General features: G+C 41.6%; 1 protein-coding gene across 2 annotated transcripts in view; it reads right to left on the minus strand.

Annotated features, from left to right (window-relative positions):
* Positions 1-22128, minus strand: part of PAN3 (poly(A) specific ribonuclease subunit PAN3) — an 83282-nt gene extending 61154 nt beyond the window's left edge. For both annotated transcript variants that reach the window (XM_072850423.1, XM_072850422.1), the window contains exons 1-3: positions 22010-22128; positions 16132-16272; positions 8979-9100 (exon numbers count right to left, since the gene is read on the minus strand). In XM_072850423.1, the coding sequence (XP_072706524.1) occupies positions 8979-9100; positions 16132-16189 (180 nt within the window). In that variant the 5' untranslated portion in view covers positions 16190-16272; positions 22010-22128. The remainder of the gene's footprint in view (positions 1-8978; positions 9101-16131; positions 16273-22009) is intronic.
* Positions 22129-25323: the final 3195 nt, after the last annotated feature.

Below are 25323 nucleotides of genomic sequence, written 5' to 3' on the forward strand. Positions count from 1 at the left end.
AACCTACTGCAATTCAAGTTTCTCAACATTTGCAGTTTTCATACTACCACTGACTTCACCAGAAGCTGCAGCTTTTAATATTTGTATCTAAAAGAACAAATAGATTGTGTAAAGTAGTTTTTATGTGGAAAGCAAGTTGTAAAAGAAAAAAAAAGAGCCTGCACTGTTAGAAAAGTAACTTGACAAAAGTTTGGGTAAAATTTAGGTACTTCAGCAGGTATCTTCAAACATTACCCTCTCAACAACATGCTCAATCCCTCAATGCTTTATTCCCCCATGTATTATTTCCATTATCTGTGCTCCATTGCTACAGCAAGCTCTCTACAATCATTCAGGCTTCTCTGATACAACTCTTCACCCAGTACAAGTACATAGTACTATATGAAGCTAAACTATAGCACATGCAGATGTCCTAGGACAATGTGTAATATATGTACACATGTAAATACTATGTAAACCTTCAGCTTTTCCAAGACTTAAATGAATAAAGCTGTTTGCTATATGCTCTTTCCTTCTTTTGATGCCACGTGTTTCATGTTCCTAAATATACGGAACTGACACTGACACAGTGTAACTCTCACTAAAAGGGTAGTGATCAACAATTAGTTCTTTACATAGAAGGGATGACTAGTGAAACAAAGTTTACTTATTTCTACAAAACAAGGTAACACTTTGGGAGACCCACACTAAGTTAACAATCTTGCCCAAGTTCAGGGATGCTCACCCTTCTGCTCACCATCATCGAAATCAAGAATAAGAATACATCAAAATAAGTAATTTCTGGATTATAGTAGCTCAACTATTCAATACATCGTATTCTCTTCCTGACAAAGTAATGGAAAGAAGTTAAATAGTTTTTCACAAATATTTAAGAAGCATCCTTATTATGCATCTTTTCTTGGCATTTGATACATCCACACTGATCCTTATAAGAGGAAGTGGTTTAGGAAGACATTTCCTAAAGGGAATCTTTCAAATTTGCACAAAATTTGTCCAGGCATAGATAAAAATAATGTTTATGTCTATTTATAACACTCAGATTTTCATAATAATTGTAATGCAAAAGGTAATGGTCTGTTGGAATGGGGATAAACATGATATTGAGATCTGGGTTGGTATCAACGATGGTTAGGCTTAAACTTGGAACCAAGTACTTTTGTGCCATCAATATTCTACCTCTTCAAGTACAGGAGTTAAACATTCAATCAACAGACTTGCAATGTGAATAGGTGACTGCGAAGATGAAAATCAGTGCTGATACGATCACTAAAAACATACAGTGCACGCAAGGGAGACAACAGATTGCAACATAACACATTGTTCAGGATTCTGAAAGCACAGCGCAAACAAAACCTATGAACATCAACTGTGCTTTTTACAAAGTCAAGTCTTGTTCAAGGTGCAAACATATTTTACATGAACCAGGATTATGAGAAACCAAAGCTTCTCTTGCTGATCTTGGGCAGCTCTTGCTTTAATAACTGCTTGTAAGCTGTGCCTTGAATGAGGTTAAAAATCTCCACTTCACCACTCGCTTTCATGAATTTTTCATTTTGCTCACTTTCATTACACATGCATCAGCTTCTTACCTTAACATTATTCATAGAAGTCCTGCATGTAATCAGTAAAGGATTTTTAAACTGTTTTAATATTAAAATTTCTACCACACCCAAAAGCATTTAGTGTTAAAGAAGGTTATTCCTGTATCTGATTTTTACTAAGTCAGGCTGAAAATGTCTTGAAAGAAAAAAAGAAAAGAAAACTCAAGTACTATTTGTTATTTGTGTTTTCTGGAAGACAGTTTTGATTTTAAATAACATTTCTCAATCTCTTCTAATGGCGTTGAACTATTTTTCATACAAATTCAATTTCAAGAAGAATGCAATCACAAGAACCTCAAGCTCAAAAGATGAAAGCTCCAGAAAGGTAAGAGCAACCATTAACAGAAGAAGAAAACTAACTATTCATTCCTATTAAGCCTGCCAGGCAAGGCAAGCACACACGAGAGCTTCAGACTTTTTTAGTACATCATGACTTTCACCATATGGAAAGACAACTTTGTCATAACCAAGCACCACACCAATGTCACTCAGTTCCGTATAAACTCCTTTTCTTTGCCTGCCTATTGCTATGATTTATTGAGGTTCTTTAGGCCCTAGTTAAAATTCAACTAGGCTGACTGGCATACAGCCTGCCCCTCTCCCTTTAAAGGAATTAATAAGTTGTTTCTGTTCCCATCTGAAAAGAAAGCTACTGCAGAACAAAACTGTCACATTCATCTCTGTCCAAGGACTTAACCTGAGGCTTCAGCTTAAAGTTCTCCCACTGTTGAACCTTCCACCAGTAACAAAATACAGGCTCTTCAATTTCACAGAAAAACTGAGAAAGTTTTTCAGAATACTGTGTTAATTCCTGAATATTCAAGCAATTAAGTTACAGGGGGGAATATGTTGTTCAGAAGTTTTTACTCTTTCTTCGAGCACCAAGGATTAATCAAAGTAACACATGTCCTCTTAGGAAAAGACTGTGTGAAAAGGTACTGTCAAAAATGAAACTTTTGTCAAAGTGAATATTATCTTACCTACACGTAAGATAGACTATTGCGTACTAACGTTTCCTATTCAGAACCGCTGCAAGTTAAGGTCTTTTAAAAAAAGTATTATTTTCACACAGACTTCAAGACAACACTGACAGCAGATCAACAGCATCACTGTAAAAATAATTTTCATATTAGGTTGCTATTTTAATTATAGTTTTGATGATTAGATACTTTTCAGATTCACAGAGGGGCTGAAGTAGGAAGGGACCTCTGGAGGCCAACTGGTCCGGCCCTCCTGCTTGAGCATGGCCACCTAGAGCTGGTGGCCCAGGACCATATCCAGACGGCTTCTGAATATCTCCAAGGATGGAGACTCCACCACTTCCCTGGGCAACCTGTGCCCGTGCTCAGTCACTCTCACAGTGAAAGAGTGTTTCCTGATGTTCAGAGGGAACCGCCCATGTTTCACTTTGTGCCTATTGCTTCTGGTCCTGTCTTTGGGCACCAGGGAAGAGCGCCTGGCTCCATCCTCTTTGCACCCTCCCTTCAGGTATTTATGTACATAGATGAGATTCCCCAAGCCTCCTCTTCTCCAGGCTGAACAGCCCCAGCTCTCTCCGCCTTTCCTCACAGGAGAGATGCTCATCATCTTCATGGCCCTTTGCTGGACTCTCTCCAGTACGTCCATGTCTCTCATGCACTGAGAAGCCCAGCACTCCAGGTGTGACTTCACCAGTGCTGAGCAGAGGGGAAGGATCACCTCCCTTGACCTGTTAGCAATGCTTTACCTAATGCAGCCCAGGACACCATTCACCTTCTTTTCAGTAATTCCTTGGTACAGTATGCTAGGAAGAGAAGTGTTACAAGAAATATTTCCACCTTCTAAAGGTATACACCACCTTGCCTCCACCCTTCAATGTTCAGTAGCAAAACCCAAAATTATAGCTGCACTGAAGACAAGTTTGCTTTGCTTTCATCTCCCTCCACTGAAGTATATAGTTACAAAATTCTCATCAAGATAGACAATGAATAAAGCTTTGCTGCACACAATTAGATCTAATTTTACATAGCTTATGTTACAAGACTTATTTTAAGTGAGGTTTTTTGCTTTCTTCTCCATCATTTCTTTTCCCCAAAATACATAAGAGATGGCATTTGTTCCCTCTGCCTCCATATTCCTTGCCCTAACCCTGAGAAAATAAGCACTTTCCTCAGATTCATTCCTGTGCTAAGTATGTTATCTCAAAATATTTTGTAGTATGTCACAAGCTATTCTCTTCATCTTAATACTGTTCTACTGGAACTATATTTCAGGATATATCTTTGTAATTTTTAGAATACTGTTAATTGGACTATAAAAGAAGTCATCCTGCAAAAGAATGAGATAGTCACAACCACACAAATAATTGTTTAATTGTCAGATTCTGTGACCTACAAAAGGTGATACCTTTTGCTTTCTTTTCTAAACAATCCAAAACTTGTCTTCAACGATTAGCATATTTGGCACCATCTACAGCATGTCCCACTCAACTGTTTGAACTAAAGCAACTGGATTTGTTCAGAAAGCATTATGTAAACAACTGCATAATTTTATATTTGAAATAGCATGTCTGTAGTTCCACTCAGTTCTCAACAGTTAAAAATTGAAGACGTTTACAAGCTTCTGTGCTATAAGGAGAGTTTTATTACTCTAGTCCTGGCAGATGCAGCAATGGAAACAAAGGTCTTTATGTTTATTCAGCTGCAAGGCTTTGAAGTGAGCATGGTCTCTACTTCTCAGGCTTTTGAAGAACACTTAGTATACCAACATTAGCATGGTGAAAGCAAGCAAGACCAATTCTTCTCCATTGCTTGGCCCTGCCAACTTTAATACTGAAGACTGTTAGGTAATTTTTTATTGTGATTAGAGTGATTAATTTAAAAGTTGTGATTCTTACTTTCTACATAACCTGCAGTCCAATGGATGCCATGTAGTTATAAATCTCATCCTATCAAAATAAAGAAAACTGGATTTCTGTGAAGTAACATACATGAAGACACCTTCTACTGTTTTATGGTCTTACAACCAAATTGCTCAATTCTAATATGGTATTAGAAGTTTTAACATCAACTTCTCTGTCTTATCCTGCTATAAATTCCCCCAGATGATTCACATATCCTTTTACCATCCCAACATAACACTGCTAAAGCTCCTTCGGGCACCACCTGTATCTTTGATCAAGCCATGAAATTAGTCAAGTGCATGAGCACTAATGCCAGAGGAACACAAACACCAGCTAGCCAAGTGGCACATGCAGAGCGACTGAGCAAACAGACAAGCATCAGAGCCATCCTGGCCAGCCAGCTCCTGCCTCCTCACTGCTGGGAAAGCCAAAAGCAATGAGCTGCTTCTTGAACCACACCTCTGACTGTCTCTTGGCTGCTGCTATGCCAAAAAGAAAAAGAACAGCTTCAAGGACAGCATGCAGCTTGTGGGCCATGTGTTGTGCAGGCCTGCTCTGTTACTACTTAGAGAAGGGGAAAACAGAAAACGCTTTGATAAGCTGGAAGCCAATACTGCTAATGTAGTATATGAAAGCACATGCAGATTCAGGGAAAAAGAGACACATGAAACAAAACTGTATTATGGGAAAAAGCAAACCGATGAGGACAGGAGACTATTAATAGGAAACTAGTTAGTAACAACAGAAGAGGCCAATGGGGGGTAAGGAAAGGCTGGCTAACAGCAAAGACCTTTGAGGCAGGAGGAGTGGAAGGATGAGGCAAAGAGGTATTTTTCAGAAAGGAAGAAACAAAAAGAATTAGAGCCATGGCCACTTCAAAAATCCTGCCTCTTCCAAACCGTACCAAGGATTTTTACTCTTTTTCCACTGCAAACTAAGCACTGCCATTAATTGCATCTTCACCACTAATTTAACTCCAATGAGATGTTCTAGATCTCGTAAAGTATTCTTCAACACATACAAATGAAATCTCAAAGTCAGAAATATCCATTCTGCAGAAATGCTGACCACTAGTCACCCACATTATTTATGATCAAAGAAGTACATGCCCTCCCCAATTCATCATACAATCCACTTTTACTTTCCTTCCTTTTGCTGGGTACTTAACACCATAACACAGATTATGCACTGGACACAAAAATATAGCTTTGCTTGAGACAATGTGGCTGCATTACATATGCATTATAACAACCTCAATGTACACAAACACATACTCTTTTCAACAAACCTCAGTTTTATTTGCTGCACATGACAAATACATTCTGGAGATTAATTAGGAATAGTCAAGACGACTCATCTATGGAATCCCTGATGATTATGTTGGAAGGTATCTAATGAATAAAGTATGGACTGCAGAAAGATTATCTCATGTTAAAAGAAAATGAGCGTTACTCAGCAGAGACTGACTCTATTACTATCTTTGCTAAATTGAGGCCAGTTAAGCAATTTGAACCAAGCCTTCTACAGGTGGTCATTAACTCCATTCCTCACCTTCCAGCTGTACAGGTCAGTTTCAAAAACTCTGGGGTCTCTAGTTTACCAGCGCTGTTGAGGGAGGGGAGGGTTTGTTTGTTTAATTGAAATCCTTTTTCTTCCCCTGCCTCTGTAAAATGCAGACTACGTTCTTCTTTCATAAGGAAAGCATTCCACAAAGTTGGATGCAATAATCACAACCTGCACACAACTGCCAACTAACAGTCTTCATGAGAAGGACGTGAGCAGCGTGCAGGAGTAAGGCATGGAACCATAAGATGAACACTTAATCGACTATCAAATGGATGCTCATTATGCATGCACCACACATCTTGTGTCCTAAAGAAGTCCCACTTATAAATTTCCCACTGAAAAAATTACACAATGTTATGAGGAATACATCTCAATATATAACCTCAAGATTGCAATGGCAACCTAAATTTAACATTTCTTAACATCTAACTGTATCTTACTAGTGTTTTAGTAACAGTGTGTTTATTTACATGATTGTGCAATTTCTCAGTTTTAAAAAACGAGCTGAAAAAGTTTCCTCATTCCACATCACTGATGTATCTATTTGTGAACCGCAGAGATCCACCAGAGATGACTAAGTAACTCATAGATGGAACTGATGTTTCTTCATCTGCAAAAGCAAAACTGAGAGGCTAATGAGATATTTTACAGAAGACTTCTGATGTTTCATCGATAGCAGAACACTAAATTTTCAGTATCTTCGGTTTGATTCAAGGACCTAGAGAGAACTAGGCACATGGATTTGTTCTCTCCACCCTACTTTGCCCCAACTTTGCATTATGCCAGCTTGTTTCTTTGTCCTAATTTCTGTGTTTTTCACTTGTGCAATTCCTTATTCACTTATCTTCAGCTCAGTTTCTCTAAGCCCACAGCAAAAGTCTTTTCCCTTATACACCCCTCTGCTCCAATTAACACAGATGCAGCTCTCTCATTAAATACAGATCCACTTCCATGCTGCTTCAGTCTGAAGTAGAAGAAAAGGAAAGATGGAAATGAAGCAGATCAGCATTCCTACTCAGAGTTCAGGCAAGGCCTAGATTAGGCCAGAGCTGTAACTGCAAGAACATACTCAAGCTGGAACATGCCAATGCAGACTGACTACATCTTCAGAAAATTATCTAACATCTAGGAAGTCTCTAGCAGGTCTATATAAATGAGTTTTGCAAAGGTTTAATCAAGTGACAAAATCTGGGCAAATTTTCAGAGACAGTGCAAAAGGTATATCCTTGACACAACCACCAATCTATCAGATTTAAAGTCTCCGTTCCAAACCATAAAGCATTAGTATTATTTAAAGTAAAAGTCACTAAGATTTTTCCCTCGCCTTGTTCTCCAAAGGGCTGAATGACATGGAAAACCGCATTCCAAGTGGCTAAACTTTGTCAGTATGGACTTCATTTAGAAGCTGACACACAATCAAAACAGACAGCGTTACCAGCTTTACCTATGCAAACAAGAACTTAAATTACATGATTCAAAGGAAAAAAAAAATCAATATAAGAATGCTTTTTAAACCGCAGTTTAATGCCTGTAAGCACTTTTTCAACACTAATGAAATCCTTCTTCAGAAGGCATTTTCCTTAGCCTCCAATGGGTAAGAGGCACATCAATTTCTTCTCTTTTCTCAAAAAGAGAAACACAATGGCTTGACTGTAATCTCACAGGCATTAGTAAAGTATTCAAAAGTCCTATGAGCATTCATGTTAGATGCATGCCTTATTGTCTTTCTAGAAGAAACAGCTATAATTAAACATTTGTGTTTAGAACACCAGTGTTGCTGTAGAATACAGTTTAAGGATACAAAATATAATGACTTTGCGCTAAAAGGATAAAATTATATGATCTGAGTGATACTAAAATTTAACTTCCAGCTTCAATAGTACACTTTGGGATCAGAGGTTAAAATTTTTCTTTTTAAATCATGCATCACTGTCAGTAATAAACATTTCCATAGTTTTGCAATTCTGTTGAATGAGAAAATCCAGCCTTCTTGAAAACATGCAGCAAAAAAAAAGAAAAAAGGGAACACACCTAATTATTTCCCACCTTTTGCTGAGTTATTTTTCAATCCATAATACAGCCACAATTGAGATCAAAGTAAGCTCATAAGGAGAGTTTCCTTGATATAAAAGAAGAGAGTTGTTGTCAGGACTCAGTGCGAACTCTTTGACTTGTGCTCTCTTTCATTTACCAGAAACTGGTTTGTTAAACCTTTGAGTACAGGGAGAGACCATCTTCTTTTCAGCTTTTAAAAAGCATAACAGTTTGAGGGAGTTGTTATAGTACTTCATGTGTTAATTCCATTGATACTCATTTAGGTTTTAAATATGACAGCCTTTTGCTGTAAATTTTGCATAATACTACCTACACAATAAATTCCACCTCATGGGAGTTCCTATGCCAACATCTACAGAACACTATAAACACAAGAAAACATTTCTGAAGATTTAAATGCAAATTCAACATCACTGAATGCCACCAGAGAATGAGCTTACAAATCCTGAAATTTTTGCCTAGTAATTTGCAGGTTTGACAGTTCACATTTTGCTTCAGTGACTTTTGATCTTTGAAATGCTTCAAAATCTAATTTTTATATATTTAGTAAAAGGCTATCAAAATAAGCTATGAGCCTAAAAAGAAATCTAGGAACACAGAGTTAATATATGTGCCAAAGCCCAACGCAACAGCTCAGATAAGTGCCAATAAAAACAGACTAATTTTAAAGCAATGCTATTGTTTCATTTCCATTTGCAAGATTAAAGTGAGGACATACTCTGTAAAGTATACTTTAAAGTGAGGATATACTCTGTACATCCTACAAGACGACACATACCAGAAGGCTCCATTTTTCCTGCCTCTTGAACAGTTTTCCCTTCTTGGTGCAACGCCATCCAGAACTAATGAAACACTACACAATTCACTGCTATTACCTGCATCATGGGATACTTTGTTTCAGCGGGACTTCCAAATCCATTAACGCCAATGAAGCTGGTGCTAAAGTAGGAATCTGTGAGACTAGCATCAGCTAACCCACCGCCATCTATTCCGGGAACTAAAAGAAAAAAAGAAAAGTGTTTCAGAAAAAATTTAGTTTACCATGGGCTTATTTGCTAATAGCTCTTACTTTTTTTTTTGGCAGGGGGGTAGAATAGGAAAAGGCTGGTAATACTATTTCAAACCTATCTTCTCAGCAGAACAACCAAAAACATATTAGTGCACAGAATGAAAAAGAACCTTTATGAAAGAGGTTGCTAAATGACAGCATATGCAGCATGAAGTTACAGCACAAATGCAAAAAGAGACAGAAAAGTAAAAAGCTTTGACAGAAACAATGAGGAGTTTGAACTTTAGAAACAAGAATAGCAGGGCAAGTAATGATACCAGAAAGAAAATAAATGAACTAAAAAACCCTAGAAGGCAAGCTTATTTTAAGGAAACTTATATTCTTGCATACACATCTGGGAAATATATCTGTCAAGTAGAGTTTTTAACTGGATGTACCGGTTCTTTTAAAGGGTAACACACAGAAAATGTACATTTAGAAATGTCTTAGGTCCTTTCACAAAAGCACAAACATTTTAAAAGCTTCCTTAAGAGCATAAGACTATTTTCATTATCTCATACTTCATAAAGTGGCAACAATTTTATGAAATGTGGCCAAAAAACTTTTGGACTGAAAGCAAGTGTGAAGGATGCAAGAAGAAATTAATCCCCTGTCTAGAAATAAGGGCCTTGATGTACAAGCACAGTACTTTAACCAGAAATAAATGAATTCAATACTATGAGACTACAGAGAACAACAAGAAGCAGTCATAATTAACACAAAACACCCAAGCAGGTATTACTTAGATAACAAAAAAGTTTACAATGGTATATAAACTGCAGTTCAAATTAGGCTTCTGCAAAAACACCCACAGCAAATTATAAAGACACTAATAAGTATGGCCAGGCCACTGCAAGCCAACAGGCATGAGTAACTGGTAGCTCCAAGGTAGGAAGGCACACATCCAACTCAGAAGAACATCCTGTACCAAACTATCCAACTTGAACTTCTGGGAGGACTCGCAGCCAGCCGGTGACACCCGGAAACAACTTCCTGATCCTAATCCTCAAAGGAAATAAAATGCAACTTCGTGGCAGAGCTAAAGGAATGCAGATTATAACCCCTCAAATTCCATCAGAATGGGAATTTTCCCTGCAAAAGAGACTACATAACCTGGTGAGCCATTTCCGTGCTGTAGGCACAGGAAATGGCAAAAGAAGTGCAGCCAGATGAAATCATAGGAAGGGCTGGAAGAGGAGAACAACTAGCAGCATCCATACTACAGACAGATGGAAAAACTGCCCAGCTGCACTCCCTGAGACTGGAGCTGTATGAAACTAGCCAACCAGGGGTAACACCAATAGCACCTCAAATGAAGAGCTCTGTGTGGAGAGAGATCAAATAAACCGAATACTTCAGTTGCAATACAGATCAGCTTTGCAAGTGGAAAAAATTCTTGAAGTATTGCTGCCAAATCTAGAACATTATTTGTATACTCTGAAGGTTTGTGGGAGACACTCAAGGAACTTTAAGATGCTAATTACTAATGAATTGCAACATGAATTTTTTTTTAAGTTTTAAAACTTAGCTAAGAGAATAGGAAAATAGAACTCCCTCCACTACTCATGCCCTAGATCCTCCTTCGTAAGGACCAGCCACATAGAAACTTCACAAGTCCTCTTGCTACATCCCTAAAAAAGACAAAGCTTTTTTGCTTTGTCTTTTAAACATCTGTCCCTCTTTTGCCTTCATTTGGGAAATTTACATTCAAAAGCCTAGGAAAAGTATTTTATGGTTGAACTATCCTATCAGGGAAAATATTAATGTCTGCAGTAACGCCAATTACTGTCTCATCCTACCTGCTACAGTCAGTCCCTAACACTGTGAAGGTTAGCATTTTAAACACAATTGTTTTCTGGCATCATGAAAAATACTACAACTCGTTTATACAAGGAAACAAAAAGACAGCAAAACAGTGTTTAATTATGAGTTTCAGTCTAGTTTGCTCATGAATTATTCAGAGTTCACACTGTGTTTTTTATTTATTTTAAAAATGCATTTCCAATATAGCTTTCTCTGCCTGCATTTCAGCCATTATCAAAAACTGTTGCAGTTTTTATGCCACATCTTGGCTGTAAGAGACCAAGAAAAACTGTTTAATTTCGAGGAACAACTGTCCTTTCACAGTACACTATATAATTTCAGCAGTATATCTGCTATTTCATCTTATACTTCTGCCAGAAACTCCAGATTCTATCCAATTTAACAAACTAGCAAGCAGCTCCCTAAGATTACACCATCAGCTTTACAAATCCTTCAGCCTCTGTTGAAGAATTAAGAAACAGACGATTCTTTCTGCTTCTTCTACTGCTCCTCACTACGCTAGAGTCAACATGAGAACCCACGTACCTTCACTTCTCTGTTGAACACACACAGTTAATGCACAAAATCCTTAAAACTGGAAAAAGAGGCAAATGAAAGCTTGCAAGTTTTGCCACATTCAGCAGCAAGGCACGTGAAGAGACCCCTCCATGTGAAGAAACCCCAGAGCTGACCTCCAATAACTCCAGACAACTGGTACAGCTGCAGTCGCCCATTATCCAAACAAAGCACTGGAGCCGGTGCAGGTAGCCTTGCTAGGGCACAAATACAGCACCAGGTGCTTTGCTCTTAGTCTGGCTGAAGCATCCTCAGTGCCAGGCAGCTCAAGCTGCAAGCAGGAGCAGGCTTTGGGCAGGAACCCCAGAGCTAAGCAAGGCTGAAGACACTGCTGGGAACGACAAAGTTGATGTTTTGACACTGCTGCCTTTCCACTGCCGGTATTTGCTATGTAAGCCTATCCAAACCACTTAAAGCTGCTCAAAGCTACAATTTAGGCTTTCTGTTGGCACACCAATATCTAACTAGGCACACCAGATCACAAAAGCTACTCCAGAACATTTTCTTTTATCTAGCTGTATGAAGACCATCTCTCTACTGAAGTGCAATCATTTGGCCATACCGATCAGCCTCCTGGTGCCATTACTACCAATTGCTGTACTCCAGTGCTGATCCACCTTCGCACCACTCCATTCTACTGGTACCATAGCAATTTCAAGATGGCTTTCAACTCTGAGGCTTTCTAGTGTCCTCTTCCAAATGGTCTAGAAACAGACCTCTAGCAAAGGGACCAAGACCACAAGAAAACATATTCCACACAAACAATCACAAGAAAAACATCAGAAGTAAGCTCAGTAGAGCAGAGGGCAGTTTTCTCAGCAGTAGCTCATATTTAGAACAGAATGCTCTAGAAGTGGTATGTATAACTATTGCCTTCAAAAGAAATCTCAACACTAGCTTTCTTAAACTAACTTCACTATATTAACAAGCAAGAAAATTAAGACTAACAGAAAAGATGCAGCTTACATAGGTACAAAGAAAAAAAAAAGTAATTCCTGCATTGCCTATAGAACCAAAAAAGAGTGTTCACAACATATTCCATTTCTGTTCAAAGAAGGGACATTCAGTCGTTACAGTGATGAAAGCTCAGCAAATACCTAAACAACCAAGGCAGTTTTACTGTATTTGGCACCTGGCCTTTTCCATGAGAAGTAGAAGGCTTTTATCCTCCTTCTGCCAAACATTTGGCAAATCATAAATTCTCACTTGCTTCTGGAAGACCACAGTAGTTCAGAGCATGAAAAAAGAAAAGTGATTTATCATAAGCAATCCATAGGAGGTGGTCTTCAGAGAAGGTCTTCAGAAGTGCGCACACTTCACCACACAAGCAGTGTGATATTAAAAAAAACAGAAGTCTAAACCAGAAAGAGAAGATCTTAGTCCTTATAAAGTTTTTATTCTCATGTGTTTACCAATTTACATCAGACCCTGCATTTGATTTGTCTATCCAGATCTTTCCTATATAACAATTGTGAGCACACACTTTCAAACACTCTGCACACAGCGCTATTAGAATGACAAATAAAAAACTTCTGAGGTTTATGCCTTTTCTCTTTTAAAGCATTGATTATAACTTTAGGTAAGTAAGTTTAGACAATTTTAGGAAAGTCTTGAATTGCCTATTTTTGTCAAAGGAACATGCCTTTCTGTTGTGTAACAGTACTATCCATGCACTGAAGTTGTATATATTTTCAACAGGCTCTTCCTTGGAGAGAAGCAACAACTTCCTTCCAGTAAGGAAGTAGAAAGGTTGACTAGGCAGGTCTGAGAAGAAAAGATGGATGTGTGAGGGAACAACTAGGAACCCAGTGGGGAAAAAAAATGCTAACATGTTATGTAAGCACATATGTGAAAACAAGAAGAAATTTCTAAATTCCATCAATATTAAATCCAGAAGTTACATCCTGGCAATTCTGGAAATAAATTAAATAGAATACCTTGAGAAATTCAGAAGACATTTTCTACTTTTTACACCCACATTATCTAATAATTTTTTGCTTGGTGAGTAACACTGCAGCTTAATGTGACAACTGCAATTAAAAATAAATATCTTCTTATATAATTCTTCTCCCACAGAATTTTAGCAGAAAGTAGGCTTCCCGTCAGATGCAGGCGCCAAAGAGGGGGGAAAAAAAAACCAAAACCAACAGATAGTTATTTTTGCCTTACTTATTACAAAGACATTTTTCAGGAACAAAAGATCTCATCATAGCTTAAGTGCTCGAGTACTACTGTGATGAACTCACACATGCTTCAACAGAATCGGTGGGTTTCGGTTGGTTTTAGTTTAATGCTCTTCTTGTCTAATACTAGCACTATCTGAATATTAATAATAACACTATCTGAAAAGATAGCGTTTCTGATATTTTCATTCTAACATTTTACTAACCAGTAAACAAATACCGTAATATCCTATACTGCTTCTTTTATGAACTTAGTATTGGCACTGATAATCTCAGAAACTGTTCTTAATATAAAAAAAGGATCCTTTACAGTAGTGTGATATATTGCCCCAAAAATGAATGGGCTAAAGTAAGATCACAACAGATTTTTGTTGACATATTTTTCAAAACAACAATTTAAAGATTTCTGGCAAGGTAATAAAACATGGTTTGAAATCATTAATTTTGCTATTATCACTGCTTAAAAAAAACTGTACTACAATTATTTTTATGCTGGGGAAAAAAGTTCATACAGACAGGAAATCTTGATTTAAACTCCCAGCATCGCCAACAGTGCAGGCACTTTTCACCTCAACACAGCTTGGTAAACTGAATCATAGGTTCATTGCATACATGTGCACACAAAGGACAAGGTGTTATCTCAGCTAGATATAAAGCAGTAAAAACTACAGTGCCATATCTCCAGTGGAATTTTACAGATATAACTATCCTAATATTGAGACAAGAACAATACAACTTCCATACAAAGCCTATCTATGGCAAGTCATTTAAGACTTGTGTCCTTTTAGTCTTCTAGAAGCACCGAGGTGTCAGAGGAGCTTATGCTTGTCCCACTTTGTTTTGTACTGACACGTTTGTATCAAGAAATAATCATGTGCTTGTGGTGCTAACCTCACCTGTACACCTCTAACAGGTCACAAGCGCTATACATACCAGTATGCACATCTCAGTGTTACTTTCTCTACAGTGCCACTACTGTTGCAACTTGTTAGGGAAAGTGGATTCTCTGGTGTTTTTATGCCTCTCTCATTTAATGCAATGTTTCTGAAACACAGGCTAGGAATCACTGAAATAGAGACAACAGACAAAGAAAGTGAACGACACCCCCAGGCATGAGGAGCAAAAGTAAAAGCACACGCCTGGGCTAGGATGCCAGAGAGTGCAGTTGGAGGGCAGACAGCACAAATGAACCAAGTTGGCTGAAAGGCAGACAGGAAGCAAAACAGTTTGGGAAATGCTGCCTTATTTACAAACACTCCCACTAGGCGATGAGATATTCATGGGCAACCAAAAGAAAACAGCAATCTTTACCATAACATTAAATGACTGGGCTGCCTTTTTTTTTTTTTAATTTATCTTGCATATCATAGAAGCATCTGATAAAGACTGAAAAAAAGGATAGGTGCCATCCTTTTGCTCTGTAAAAATCTCAGTACAGAGTCTAGAGCAGCAGGACTCCTCGTCATGGACCAAGTCCAAAAGCACAGTGATAATACAAATTAAAACTGATACTTTTTCAAGAGAGTCATCAGAACTACTCTGTTATCAGAAACAGCAATTCAAAGTAATGCAATTACTTTATATCATAGCTTTCAGAGCTAACCCCCTCCAAAAGCTTTCACGATTCCCAATATATTGCATCAAATTATTCAATAAACTGCATCAAATTTTTCAAAGCACATGTTTAAGCTTTTGTTTTTAATAGCCTCCCTGTATCTAAAACTCAACTTTTTTTATATAAATAGTGGTATGAAGTGTGTGCAGATAACCTGAACAGAACGTTAGGACATTTTTCACAGCAGTGGGGGAGAATGCATAAAAGAAAGGAAAGGTCTTCCTGCCAGTTGCATCAGCATTAGATGAAATGAAGTTGAGGGAGTCTACCCACAAACTACAGGAATTGCATATCGCATAACCAACCTGCCAACAACTTGTACAACGCATGTCTCTACTCACACTTTTGTATATCTGTACTTTGTTTCTAAATCTCTATTCTCAAATTTTAAAAAAAAAGGTCAGGAGTAAAAGGCTGTTAGGAAGCAAATTAAAAAATTACGAATAAGTTCTAAGCACAAAATATCTTTGAAGATTAAACAAAACGATCACATAATCTGAACTTGTTTAACTCCTGAAAGACTGATGGAATGAACACACGCACACACACACACACAGAGCATGATCTACTCCAACTCATCTCCAATACACACTGATTCACCACACCATTTTTCTGGTGGTGTAAAGCATTACATCTTTACTAGAAAGCAACAGATCAGGAAAACATCAGCCACATCAGATTACTATCTAAATCCCTCCACTGACCCCCTTTTCATCAGCTGCCTCACGACCAAGATTATTTTTCTGCTTTTGAGGTTCTGTAGAAGTGCTTCTGCCTGTGTTTATCACCCCACCCTCACTTACCATTTGTCCACTTTTCCCGCAGCAGTCTAAATTTGCTTCTAGGTGGTTCCTTACACATGGAACTCTTTCTGAGCTGGTCCCCAAGGTCACTATTTTCTGGGCATTCAAATCCTTCCTGAAGGCCCACTCCTACAGTGATACCTACAAAAAATCAGTTATCTAATACCTGCTAGATAGAAACTAAATGGGGATGGTCTGTATCTTAAAAAACATTATCAAAACTTCAAATTATTAAGATATAACATATAGAGTTTGCTCACATAACATAACTATCCCCCACACACACTCCTTTTCATCTTTGCCTTTGAAGCAGAAAAACAATTACAACAGTAACAGTGCTTTCTTTACATTATTCAATACCCAACACAGGGTGGGTACTACCAGAAACAAATAATTACCAGTAGTCCTCAGGTATCTGTAATTCCTGTGGGATATTTGGACTTTGAATGATTTCCCATACAATAAGGAAAACCCACAAAGTATATAAACAATCAGTTTCAAAGCCAATTAATAGTGTATTTTTTTAAAAATTTCATATGCTAAAACTGCCCCTCAAAATCCCATATAACTTTGCAGGTTGACAAATTTTTCCTTCCCTCCTTTCTTTTTCCATAGCTGCCCCCAATAATTTTCCTCCCCATTTCTTTTCCGCATGAAACACATAAAAGCAAAAAGAAAATCCATGTCTATAATTTCCCACTTTCTGGAGTTGACATATGAGACAAAAAATGATTAAGTGAAATCAGTAATTTTCATTTTCTCCCATGCATCTCTAACTGGTTATTGTTTTCACTCTGCAATTCTCAGTTGTCTCTAACCGCCTCCAATGTCCCAAATGTCTCTTCAATTCTCAGAACTGTCTCCCCATTTCTTAAAAACATTCAGAGCAAAACAAGATGAAAATTATATCATCTATCAACTCCTGGAAAAGGCACCAGGAAAATTAAAAGGGGAAAGATCTCTCTCAAAAGAAAACTGAGGTATACAACAACTAATACAGCATCACTTGCAAAAAGTACAAACAGGTTTGGAAAAAGAATTCTCAACCATACACCTTTACTATAATACCTATTTTCTGTATACAAGCAAAGAAGAAACAAACCCAGGGAAAAGTGACCAATGTGTGACATACCACAACTATACTTATATTTAAAAGTTTGAGATAACTGTCTGTTTCTAAATACTTCAAGCTGTAAATACTGAAATGCTACCAAAGATAAGAAAAATCCATATTTAGAATAATCCTGACCATTGTTTCATTGCATTAAGAAGTGTAATCCAACAGATTACCTTTAGTATCTGTTTTGCTGAATAGCTTATCTTTCCATTTCTTCTATATCCACTGCTTCATTTAGTTTAAAAAGGAATGGACTGGTGAAGACTTAAACAACTTTTAAAAATCAGAAAATATACAAATGTATAGGTCTTCCCACTCCAAGCCTAGCATATTCATGGATTTCACAAAACCTAAGCTGTAGTGCTCACTAAGCTAACCACCCAGCGATTGCATACAGAGTTGCTACAGCAGTGGCCGCTATCCACTACTGCTATGACAGGAGGCCGCATAACGTGGGTGGCAGGCTGTGAAAATAGCCATAATGCTTTTATTAGGCTAACCCAATGCAACCCAAGCCCTGATGCTCCTTTCCATGTTCTCACGGGCTGGCAACAAAGTCTATTCACAGACAGGCTTTCTCAGCAGCCGTGGAGAAACACAGAGCGAGGCCACTCAGGGAAGCCTTGTGGGCACCTCGCAGAAACACAGGCCTATATTTCGACTACAAATTTCCTAGGAGGCCTTTGAGAAAGGCTTTCTGGTAGAGAAACAGATGAAAACGTCTCACAAGGAGAGGGTGAGCTAACCCTGGCATGGGGATCTCGGGCAGCAGCAGCAGCACCGCTGCCGTGGCCAGCTCCTCCGCCGACAGCTCCGTGGACAGCAGCACCCACCCACTGATGCTGCTGCTGCCACCGGGTCCAGGGAGCACCTGGAGCTCCTCAGCTCGGCACCTCTGTGTTTTGGTTGCATTTATAGGAATCAAAGACAAGATGAAAGAGTGAACGCTATGTATCATGTACTTTATGGCAAAAAGAGGGGTGGAAGTTAGCAAATGTTTAGAGCCATACCTCAGCTTGTATCTATTAATATATAATGAGGTCTACATGCAAAAGAATATTACATCTGTTAAACTACTTGAAAGCTAACAAATACAATTGCAGTTGCCTGTGCAACTTTAATTTGTCCAACCTCTGTATAAGGTGATACATTTTAATATCACAATGACATTTTTCTCTAGACCCTCCCTCACAGTGTCAAGAAGGAGCAGTGCCCTAGGAACAAGCCAGCAGCACGCAGCAAAGCAGGCTGCCAGTTTGCTTCTTACAGAAGTTGGAAAGTGCCACAGAGAGCAGATACAAGAGGACAAATTTTTCATGCTATTATGCCCCCTACCCATCCTTCCCTGGCTGTTCCTTAAAACCCTACTAATCAATCCTATCTTTTCCCCTAAATGCCAAGCAACATTCATTTCCCCACCCCTGCTGCTTCTACAGCCTTCTCGGACTAGGTACTGCTGCCACTGCTGCTCACTGGGCTGACAGGTGGGATATACGTCTGTTAGAAAAGCACCATGTCCAGATTTTGGCAGCTAACAAATCCGGAGGAAACTTTTTTATTTTTTCTTCCCCCTTTTTTTTTTGGTCACAGAGGTCCTATGTGAAAAGCATTAATTTTTGTTGTTGTTGTTAAATCAAAGTTTAGACAGGTAATACTAACTACATTTCCTATTTTGTAGACAGTCAGCTGGCCACCTTACATCCAGAAGGTGAACCATGCAGATGGCTGAGCACTCACAGCTCTGGGGGAAGAAGTAGGAATGGTGCTTTGAACACATGTGCTCCAGAATTCAAGTAGTTTAGGGGAGCAGTGCAAGCTTCTGAGAGCGGGCAGAGCTCATCGGCATAGTCAGCCTGGTTTCCCAAGAACATAAAAAGCCACACAGTCAGGCCAAAGCCACATTTAGCCCTCTACCTCATCTCCGACACTGGACAGCTGCGGATATGTGCACAAAAGCATAAGCATGAGGCAAGGATAAAACAGGATTTCCCAGCAGGCTCTCAGCCATATGTAGGGGAAGATGAGTCCTATTCAGAGATTATTATTTTTGCATTCAATAATCTCAAGCAGAGTTTTCTTCCAAGAATATCCGACCACTTTTGGAATCCCTGTCAGATGTTAGTATCCAAAACATCTAGCTTAACCACACACTGTGTGAGAAACTTCTCCTGGTTAGCTCTGAGAATGTCACCTGCTCATTCCACTTCATACCCTCGTATTGAAATACTTCTGCACTGGAGTATTTCCCGTATTTTCACTGTTCATCCTTTCCTTATCACTCAACATTCCTATCACCTATGTTGGTAAAATAAGTATTTGGGAGCCTTTGTGATTACCACAGAAAAACCTATAAGTAAATTAATAATCCCGTACTCAAAACAGGATTAGAGTAACACACATGTTAGAATGAGGCACTGACCCACTTTTAACAATAACTAGGACTACACAGTTAATTAGTCAATGAGCACTATCTGCTCTGTGTACTGAATGCGGCCAGGGTCCAGCAAAGAAGGAGGAAGAGAAGGTCGCATCTACAGCCACATAACTGAAGACTACCAAATACATTTGAATTAGGGAAGACAGTCGGTGAGACTGTAGAGGCAGGTGATTTTTGACAATTCCCAATTTCATGTTCTTAACCTCAGAACTTTATTATTTAATAGAACTTTGTGTATTACTTCCTACATCCATGGAAATAAAGCTTTTATTCCATCCATTTGGAAATCATACTGTTAACATCATGGGTCATCGGCAAGGTAAGGATTTTAGATATTAGCTTGTCAGTACCTATACAGATCAACTTCATGTTTTGAACAACTATTGTCCTTATTTGTTTCACAAATGTATACTGAAGCAAGGAAGCTTAGAAGCCAAACTGGGCCCACTCCCTGGCTCTTCAACTTTCATTTCTCTCTCCTTCCTTTCCTTACTCTTTTTTCCTAGTTAGTCTCCCTCCTGTAAGATCATCTTCTACCAGTCCAAGCTTTTGCCTCCTATAACTTCAAGTGAGGTGGCTTTCCTAGCAGGTAATCACTGATAACACCAGAATGGGTTTGTCCATTCTTGATGCCCTCACTCCTCATAATGGGTGCAACTGCAGAGAGCTCTACGTAGTCTTAAACCTCTGACACATTCAATAGAAGTAAGTTTTTCAAATAATTTAACTGCTCAGCAGTATCAACCTCTGAGCACACACAAATTCTGAGATTTTTTTTCTTAGATTTAGGGCTTGGGCAAATTTTAGAATTCTGTCTTACAAGAACAGCCTCCGTATAGTAGCTTTTACCCCCAAGCCAAATTATGCACCCTCTGCCCAAACCTGAATCCCCTAGTTTAATAGATTTTAGTGATTTCCTTTTGTATAGGGAAAAAGTGTATTTTGTGCCTAACTCTGTCCAAAAGAAAAATGAACAAAGATCAACTTATGACTGATGAATCTCTCCAAGATATTTCTACCTGTAAAAAAAAAAAAAGGCAAGAAAGACTTCAGCTTGAACAACTGAAGTTTGACAAAATGATCAAAATTTGAAAATAGTGTATTTTAATAGAAAGCATTAAGCAATTTTATATTACAGGCTCCTCCTGGAAGTGTAGACATGACAGTGTTGTGTTAACGTAAGACATTGACATGCTACCAGCTACAGAGATAATACTGCTCAGTGGCATAAGCTCACCACACCTGGCAAAATACTAGTTGCAGGTTCCTGAAATACGTATCAAGCACTAAAAAGCTATATACAGGGTGTTCAGCATGGCTGCATCTCAATTTCAGAAAAGGTATGGTTGTGACCATTTAGTAGTTGAGTCATGTAACGTAGACAAATACCAGGTTTATGACAGAAATCAATAATGCAACCAAGCTTAATATACTCATTTAAAGGGGCATGACTTTTCTGAAGGAGCATCTTTTCCTAGCTGCCAAGTACTGCTTTACCTACAAACAGAATGGTTACTAAAAATCAGTTTGCTGCAAACACCATCTAACTATTGGACGGCACATTAGGAAGATGCATAACGGACCAGTAACAGCAACGCCACTCTGCACGGCGTACAGGCAATCTGAACTCTCACCATTTGAGAAGGGGCTGCATATGAAGGCTGAAGCAGCCTTGGAAAAAAAATTTAGAAGCAATTTCTGCTCACAGTAGCAGACCATGTAGATACATATGTTATTTATTATTTTTTTTTTTAACCTAATATTTCAGCTGGACCATTTAAAACTTCCAAGAGCTGAAAGTCAGCATAGGTTGTTTGGAGGAGCCCATCCAAGGGTACTACTCCGGAAAGCGCTGCCTCCCTGCTACCACCCTCCTCCCAGCCTGACTTTGGGCAGGCAGGTCCAGTGAACCTGCACCGAGCCTAGCGCTGAAGTGACCGATGGGCAGCTGCCCGGCTGCCCCCAAAGCCAGCCGGAGAGAGCCCCTTCCCACACACACCTGCTCGCTCCCTCCCCATCAGTAACGGCCGGGTCCCCCTGCGTGCCCCTGGGCGGCCGGCACAGCCCAGCCCAGCCCAGCCCCGTCCCGTCCCGACCCGTCCGGGACCACCGCGTCGCCCAGCACCAGCCGAACTCGGGGGCAAGGCAGCGGGGCGGGGAGGCCGACCCGGGGACCCCCGCCGCCACCATAGCCCTTGTTATTTGTTTCCGGTAGCACCACAGCGTGTCGGGGAGCAGGAACAACGCGCCGCCCGCCCCCCGCCGCCCCTCTCCCGGCAGCGCCCCCGCCCCACCCCACCCCCGGGCCGCCCCGCCGCACTCACTCGCCAGCCGCGGGCCATCCAGCCCCCCGCCGCCGCCTCCGCCGCCGCCTCCCGCCCCCAGCTCGGCTTTCTTAGGCCCCACCACTGCCGCCGCCGCCGGGCCCGGGCTGGCCCCGTGCGGCGGGTAGCCAGGCCCGGCGGCGGCGGCCGGGGGGGTGCCGGGCGGGGGCCCGCCGAGGGGGGCGGCGGGCCCCGGGCCAGCGGGGGCGGCGCCGGGCTCCTCATGCAGGAACTGGCACTCCTCGCCGTAGAAGCAGGTCTTGTCCTTGGCGTAGTAACGGCAGAACTTCAGCTTCACGGCGCCGCCGCCGCCGCCACAGCCGGCCCCCGCCCCGCCGGCCGCCGGCCCCGCCACAGCGACCCCCGCCCCCGCCGGCTACGGCCCCACCACCGGCGACGGCGACGAGCAGGGCAGGCCGCTGCTGTTCATGGCAACCGCCCCGCCGCCGCCGCCGGGGTCGGCACCATGGGGAAGGAGGGCGGGAGGGAGGGGGCGGGGAGGGGGAAGGGGCGCGGGAACCGCCGTCACCCCGGGCTCCGGCTCCGGAAGGGGGAGGAGGGGGCGACTCCGCGCCTCTTAAAGGGGCCGCGCGGCCCGCGGCGGGGGCGGCGGCGCCTCCTCAGTGGTCCCGGCGCTCGGGGTTGTTTATGCCATTTTCCTCTTCCTGAGCGGCCGCACGGGCGCGCCTGCGCCGGCGCGGGGCATGCTGGGTAGCGCCGCCGGGCCAAGCCGAGCCGCCCGCCGGGCCGGGGCCGGGGCCGAGGAGGGGTCGCTGGCTGCTGCGGGCGGGAGCGGTCGGAAGACGAGCCAGGCGGCAGCCGCGGTGCCTCAGGCGATCAAGCGCGGTGTCCGGCGGGCGAGGGAGGCCGGGAGCCGGCGCGGAGCCAGCCGACTGTCCGTCCGGCTTGGCTGGGTTCGCGCGGGCGGGCGTTAACCGTTCTGCGCGGCGCCAGCCAGCCCTTCGACGAACCGCGGTCTGCGAGCGGTAACGCCGGTTTCAAAGGGGCAAACGGCAGGTGCAGGTGACCCCCTGCGTCCCGCCGGTGCCCTCGGGCCAGGAGAAGGCAGAGCCCGAGCCCGGGGCCGGGGTCGCTCGGCCCCCGTGCTGTCTGTCAGGCTGGTTCTCTTCTTGGCTTTTCCCCCTCGCGGGGTGGAGGTCAAAGGACCGGCGGTCCCAGCAGGATCTCAGCCGATTTCCCCCAAAAGTCATGTACCTCTTTTCTGCTGAGAAACAGACGGCAGGCCGTTCGCTTTTCCATGCCTGCTAGCATAACGGGAGTGCAGCCTGAGGGATTCTTCTGCAGGAGTCGAATCGGCGGGCTGGCAGGATGTTTGAAGCGTTTTCCCCCGAGTGTGGAGAATTTTGTTACGTGAATTTTCAGTGACTCACTTGCAAACCTACTCAAGATTTTTTTTTTTTTCCGTCAATCAAATTGTTGGCATAGCTTGTGGTGCAATCGCTGAAATAATGTATATATAGTGGAAAAAACCATCATATGTTAAAGTGCACTTGACATTATTTTGGTAAGGAAAACATTTACTGTGGAATTAAGATTACTTTTTGTCTATCATAGCCTTCTCTCTTATTAAAAACGAAAAGAAAATCAGAGCCTGCCTCCAAGATGCTTTGACAGTTTGTGCAGAAAGAAATTTTAAAAATAACGAGTGAGCTTTTAAATGTCACATTGGAACAAATCAGTGTCTTTCTTCCTCAGATAAAGTCTTTAAAGACTTCAAGAAGTAAGTGTGGCTTAAGCTGAAATCTCAAGATCACCATTTTTGCAGTCAGAAGCATGGCTTCTCCAAGTTTATGAACCAGCTGAGGAAAAAAAGGTGGTTGTTCTGCAAAAAAAGGTTGGAGAGAAAACTAGAGAAGGGCAAGGCTACAAGAGTCAGGGCTCCACTTCTAGCCTGGTATCCCAAGAAAATGAGGGTATCGTCTCTCTGTCATTCCCCATCAATTTTCAGCCTTTTGCTTCCTTTCAACTGTAAGACAAAAAGCTCACAGCCTCTGTGTTCCTGCAAGTTTAGAGAAATAGGCAAAAGGGTGGAAAGACCCTGTTGGTTTCTCTGTTAAAATCTCTGGATAGGAGCTCAGACAAACTGCAGCAGGTTCCACAGGGAAGAGAGTCCTCATAAGCGCCTCAACCATGGGAAAAGTTTCAGTCCCAACTTGCACCTTCTCAGACAACCAAAATCAGTTTGCTTTAGTTCACAGATCAGAGGCGGTCCCAGCTGCTTTAGCTGAGGTGCCCACAGTGCTACTTAGTTGGGTATCACGCAGCCCCCTGGCATTAGTGTTACGCCTCTGAGGAGTGAAACCAAGGGCTTCCTTACACTGTGAGCTGTTGCAGCTACACACAGGTGCCCATGGGTGACACTTGCCTCAGCTGCTGCAGTGGGGAAAGGGAAAGCCTGGGAGTGCGTTGTTTTCTCTCCTTTTATCCTGCTCATCCGTGCCCTGGGAAGATGCCAGCACAGGGCAGAGGTCTCAGGCAGAGGGGGCCTTTGGGATGCGTAGGTTCATAGAGGGGAATGGGAGGTAGAAGATGTTGTGTGGAGGTAACACCAGGTGTGGGGGAAGAGAGGAACCCAATATCACCTTCTGCTGAAGTCTGGTTACCAGCAGTCTATCACCCCTTATTCCAGGTATGATGTCCCCTGGAAAAATGTCCCTTTCCTCCAGAAAGGTCAGACTGAGTGGACAAGTTATATGTGCGTGTGAGGAGGTTGGAGGGGGCCGCAGAAAGATGTTAATAAAGGGAGAAGAAAAATCTCAGCTTTCACCCGGAGCTTTCCCAAGCTCTGTGGATCTTTTATCTGGAGCTTTAGTACTGTGGATTTAATGGTATCAAGTTATCTTACAAGAGATTTCATGATACACATAAGGTAATGCCTTTTCTGGGTAAACTGGTTGAACATGAAATGAATTCTTCCAAGCAAAGACTTCAATTGCGTAGCCACTCCCATTGCTGAAGTGTATTCTAACCTGTATTTTTAACCTTGTGAATCTGCTTTTCCCACAGCTCTTTTGCTGATCCAGGCATATGTCTAATATTACATATACACAGTGAGGTTAGGAACAAGGACACAAATGGGCTTGTGTATACACGACCCACATTTTTTCTGTCTGCATACTGTAGCTTGGGTTGAAAACATTCCCACTGGATGCGGGAAGAGCTGAGGGAGCAGACTGGGCAGTAGCGCGTGATCCTGCCAGCCAGAGTGCTCAGATAGCAATGAGACACGCGGTATGGTGCCAAGGGTGTTTGGGTTCTCCCGCACCAAAGTCGTTGTAAGTGCTATACCTGAG

Source organism: Ciconia boyciana, chromosome 1 (genome assembly GCF_034638445.1).
Source record: "Ciconia boyciana chromosome 1, ASM3463844v1, whole genome shotgun sequence".
In the NCBI taxonomy this organism is placed as follows: Eukaryota; Metazoa; Chordata; class Aves; order Ciconiiformes; family Ciconiidae; genus Ciconia; species Ciconia boyciana.